Source organism: Apis dorsata, unplaced genomic scaffold (assembly GCF_000469605.1).
Source record: "Apis dorsata unplaced genomic scaffold, Apis dorsata 1.3 scaffold_92, whole genome shotgun sequence".
In the NCBI taxonomy this organism is placed as follows: Eukaryota; Metazoa; Arthropoda; class Insecta; order Hymenoptera; family Apidae; genus Apis; species Apis dorsata.
Genome location: NW_006263390.1, coordinates 1,275,217 through 1,280,490, shown reverse-complemented (window position 1 = coordinate 1,280,490; position 5,274 = coordinate 1,275,217). Strand labels below are relative to the sequence as shown.

Here is a 5,274-nt window from a genome sequence, read left to right as displayed (position 1 = left end):
AGGGAGGGAGGGAGAAGGTTGGTCGAACAGTGTGACCGAAAATAGCGTATACGTGGCCATTCGACTCGACCAGCTTTAGGATCCATCTCTTCGTCGTAGGAAAACGTTTTCGCACGAGTAATCGAGTTTGTTTGAATTCAAAATTTAAGATTCGTTAAGATTCGGTTTTTCGCCTTCGCTCTATCTTTATCTATTTGTTTATTTATTTTTTTATATGAGAGAGGTGACTGAGAGACGAGGTTCAAATTAATAGAGAGATAAGAATATATATATATATATACACATATATGTACGTTACTTACCTCCTCCGTTCTGTTGGCACAGGTAAGGGAATCTCCATATATTCCCAAGTCCCACGCTGTAACCGATAATACTGAGGAAAAATTGCATCTTCCCGCTCCATTCCGCCCTATTCTCCTCCTTGGTTTCTTGACTGCCAGCAGCATTTTGATTCCCGGTTACCACGATTGTCACGTTCTGCCCTGCCTGACGTTCCTCGTTCAACGGAGCCAGCTCATGCCCATTTCTCGTATTCTCGTTCTTGACTACCATGCTTCACTTCGGAGTCCTTTGTTTCCAAAGACGAAAAGGACGAGTTCGAACGTTTCTTCCCTTTTTCTTTCTCTTTCTCTCTCTCTCTCTCTCCTTCTTTATTTTGTTTTCGGGAGGGGAAATGGACTCGCAGATCGGATCGAGTTTGTTGATATTTAGAAAAGTATGTGGAGATGTATGATATTTTTTTGAGCGAAGGGGGGTTGGAGAGAGGGGAGAGGGAAGGGAGGGTGGTGGAGAAAACCACCGCAACGACACAATCACCGGCGGCGAGGGAGACGAGAGGAGAAAGGCGTAATAGAATGGCAGCGACGAGAAACTATTACACGAGACGGTGCAACAACGGTTGTGTAACAATAACAACAAGGACGACGACGCGTCAACGACTACGAAGAACGGTGACGGCAGTTCAACAAATAAAGAATCCCAATAAGAGGATCTTTTTCTCTTTTTCTCTCTATATTACAAGAATATTTCTTTTAATCATATATCTCTTTTTCTTTTTCTTCTTCTTCTTTAAATAATTATCTCTCAGAAGTATAATTACGTTCACCGAGTAGGAAAAAATCGCTCAGGATAACGCGGAAAGCATGCCTGGTACGAAGAACGCGCCACCTCGTCGAAACGGCTCCCACGCGGACGCAGACACCTTTCCGCGAACAAAGGGAAGGAGAGAATACACGTGTAGAGAGGTATTGTTATTCTTTTTCTCCCTATTCGCCTTCTTATCCTTACGCCTTACGTCGTGAAAAATTGTGTTTTTTCTCAGCATCGATCGACGCGGTATCGCGACGTCTCGTTTGAAAAAACGGTTGAAAAACCTCGTGGCTCGTCGCAAAAAACGTCGTGCGATGTTTTTACGAGGCAGAAGGATAATTCGAGCGGGAATTGCAACTCGACGATTCGAATATATATATATATATATGTATATATATATCCGTCTCTGAGAGAAGACTAATTTAATCGATACATAGATGGTATTATTGTTGTTGTTATTATTATTGTTATAAAATCGTCGTACGTAGAGCGCGATTTGTTTTTGTTTTCGATTTGTTTTCGACGCGAGCGAATATTATAATACGGAACGGAAAGAGATGGAAAAAGGACGAACGCGAATTTCGAAATGTACGAAATCAGACGAAAGAAAGGAGGCGAGAAGGGGGTGATCGAAGAAGCGTGATGCGTGCACGTCGATCGCACGTTAAAAAGGTTTCTGTTCGTACAAGCGTGAACATTAGTTTGCGAAAACAAAGCATCGAAGTCGTTGGAGAGAGGGACGATGCGTTGACTCGCGGTCCAGCCACGCGAAAAGAGAGATTAATCACTTTAACAACTCGAAGGAATCGAAGGAAGCTCACGTTTCACGATTATCGCTGTTGTCACGATTATTGTCCTGGAACATGCATTCCCGATCTTCCGTCCTCTCTTTTTTCACTGCGTCACGTTCTTCCTCTCTCGTCGCTTTTCTCCTCTTTCGTCTTCCGTGTGACATAAGCTTGGATCGGTATAGAGAGAGCAGTTTTCCAACCGTGTAATAAAATATTATAAACAGCGATTCGTTAAACGGGCGGCATCGTTCGCATGCTCGTCATACTCGTCATGCCTTTGCACTCTCTTCCTTCTTTATGCTCTCCCTTTACGCTTTCCCTTGCCGCACGGTCGTCCCTACTCGTGTCCACTCTCGTGTTATATCGTGTTCAAGATGCGATTTAACACAACGCGGAGGTCGGAAATCGAAATCTGGATGGACTTCGCTCTTCTTCGCCTCGAACGAATCGAAAATCAATTCAAGAATTATTTGGAGGTCCCCTTCGGTTGATCGAACCGGTGGTGCTCGCTCGAACGTGGATAGCAAAGAACGCGTGGACGGTGGAAAGAAGGAATAATTTTCGGAGCCATGTAGCTCGGTTTCGCAACAGCCTCTCTCTCCTCGCTCGGATATTTTTTTCCGGGCGGCGATCACAGTCACTCGTCTTTCCTTTTTTCTCCCGGCCCCGAAGTGGTTATTTTCTCCTTCGTCTCCTTCTTTTCTCTTCACTTCGGTATCCGGTTTCCTCTCTTGGGATCTTGGAAAGCGATCGAAAGATACCCACGCGCCAATTCCCTCTTTCCCTTTCGCTACTGTTCCCGACTTTCGAACAGAGTGTGGTTGAACAGAGTCTAGCAACGCGCCCCGTGCACACGAACGTCAATAACCAACTGAACCACCGTTGCGCGGCTGTGTGTGCGCGCGCGCTTATGCACGCACGCGAGGGAACCAACGGGACGAGCCAGACCCTGGAGCTTCGACGCTACGACAAACTTGTGCACCGCTTTCAATCCCCGATTGGCCCGTGGTAATTATGTACATATGGCGCATACGCTCTCTTCCGACTCCCAACTGTCCACTCGACGCGCTTCCCTGCCAACTAGATGCCGTTCCATGCGTTTGTATCGGCCGAGATTCTACTGGCCGACTTCCTCGGGGAGGAAAATCGGGAGAGGACATGTAGAAGGGGGAGAGGGAGGGAAGAGACGCGATCTATCCCCCTCCTTCTCTCGTATTATTATTACGCAGGGATAACGTATCCTCCCGAGTCGAAACTCCTCGACCAAAGCCCCTCTTCTCTTCCTTTTCCTTGCCCTTCGTTGTTTTTCGTGGTCGACGCGTATAATGGTTTAACGTGTAACGTGCGGTAACGTGTCGTGCGGAAGGGAAGAGCGGAGAAATGTGGAGCGAAGGAGCAGGCGCGCGCGTGCCTCGTTGCGCATCGATCTTCGTCGCAGCCAATCCCCCGCCATTTTCGTTTCCCTCGATTGGCCAATGATCTCCACTTTCCTCGCCTCCTCGTACAAATAGAATTCGCCTTACATCTTTCCCTACTTTCCCTCAACGAACTCTGGTGTTGCCAACTCTGATCGACCAGTCTCTACCGGACTGGCGTATTTGCGCTTTTACTGACCTTCGAACCTATCTATCCACCTCCCTCTGACAACTCGTCTCTTCTCCGATCGTTAGCTAAGGTCAGGTGGTCGTTAACGACAGGTTAAATCGTCGTCCAAGATGAATGGAAACCGAGAATGGGACGCGTTACGTATCTCGTCCTCGCGAAACGTATCGTATCGCAATTTTATCGTCGCTTTGACCCCTTCTTTTCTCTTTGGCACAGTTTCCATCAATTTTACGAATCCATTCCCGCCATTGATCCATTTTCGAGAAACTGGTTCGCGATATCGTCCGATTCGTATCGGACGACTCTACTTAGAAACTGCACAATCGTGCGGTATAAATCGAATTGAACGCAAATGACAAATGAGAAATTGTACACGCGTGGAATATCGCGCGTGGCGGGGATTGAAAATTTTCATAAGCCAGCACCAGATACTCGTGTAAAAGACAACTAGGGTACCCCGTTTATGAGAACTATCATCGACTCAATAACCGTGTCAAGGGTAGATCGTGTCGAACCGCGGCGAAGAAATCAATTTGTTTAATAAATATCTCTCCCGTGAACGGCGATACGACTGATTTTGCGCGATCGTACGCAATTGTGACACGAATTACCATTCGGTAAGCCTGATTAATTCCCCCCTTTTCTTGTCATCTATTTATAGTGAACCGAGAAACCCGACGAAGCGAGCACAGACGAATGTCTAAAACGTGATCCTCGTTTAACGTACCTTTCGAACCAATTTCTTCTCCTTTTCTCCGTTAAACGTTACAATGAAGATAAACAGAAGGCGATTATACATATTCGCTTCGATTCGACGTAATTGTGTATATTCCCTCCCGGTGAACCATGCGTCTCGCGTCACATCCTCCCATTCACCAATTTATTAATAATGAGAGACGTTGTTTACGCCCGGTTAATTTCAAGTCATTTGCGTGTGCATTTAACGCGGCTTTCAAAGGACGAAGAGATGAAGAGATTATCAACGAAGAATCTACCGATCGTGGCTACGATTTTCTATCTTACGACCCCACATCGCGCGCGTGTGTGTGTGTGTGTGTGTCGTAAAATGAGAAATCGCATTGCGCAATCGTTCAGTTATGGCCGTGTATGAAAATATGCGACTTCCTCGTGGATTAATTCCGCTTACGACCACGAAATCTGCATGCGATAGGAATTTCTCGTCGATATGGACACGCGATTTTCGTTTCGTCGGAAGATTTTTTCTTCTTCTTCTTCTTCTTTTACGTTTACGCTTGTATTTTTTTTTTTTTTTTATTTTTTTAAATTTTTATTTTTACGTACATACGTCGTATCATATTCGTTGTACCTTTCTTCGACTCGTATCGATTCGTTGCGATCTAATATCGCTGGAAATCTCGCTCGAACAATCTAGGTATTTCGCCTATGTCGATAAAAATAGGTTTCGTATGAATAGAATCAGTTTTAACGATCGATTCGCGAACGTTACAAGAGACAGACGCTTCGGCGTCGCTGTTCGAACATTCTTACGTAAACATCAAATAATATTAGCGCAGGGAGGGCGGAAGGGAGGGTAAGGGAAGAGAGGGAGATCGTGCAACGAAATTGCGGGGGAACGTTCGAAATGATAAAATTGAACAACGCATTATGATGCAAACATAATATTGTATTTGTGAAAAGAAACGTGGATTCGATCTTCGATTTTCTATTAAAATCGTTTGTCGTCTCTAAACTCGACGCTCGATAAATTTACGGATTCCAATTCGTTGAATATCAAATAAGTATAAAAATACATTTTCTTTTTTTTTTT

At 45.1% G+C, this 5,274-nt stretch overlaps 1 protein-coding gene across 4 annotated transcripts in view; it reads right to left on the bottom strand.

Moving 5' to 3' along the window:
* LOC102681720 (sodium- and chloride-dependent transporter XTRP3) overlaps positions 1-711 on the bottom strand; it is an 8,377-nt gene extending 7,666 nt beyond the window's left edge. For all 4 annotated transcript variants that reach the window (XR_421179.2, XR_421180.2, XM_006611784.2 and 1 more), the window contains exon 1: positions 303-711. Coding sequence is in view for 2 of the 4 variants with exons in the window: in XM_006611784.2 (XP_006611847.1) it covers positions 303-552 (250 nt within the window). In the remaining 2 variants the exon portion in view is untranslated. The remainder of the gene's footprint in view (positions 1-302) is intronic.
* Between the last annotated feature and the right edge of the window lie 4,563 nt (positions 712-5,274).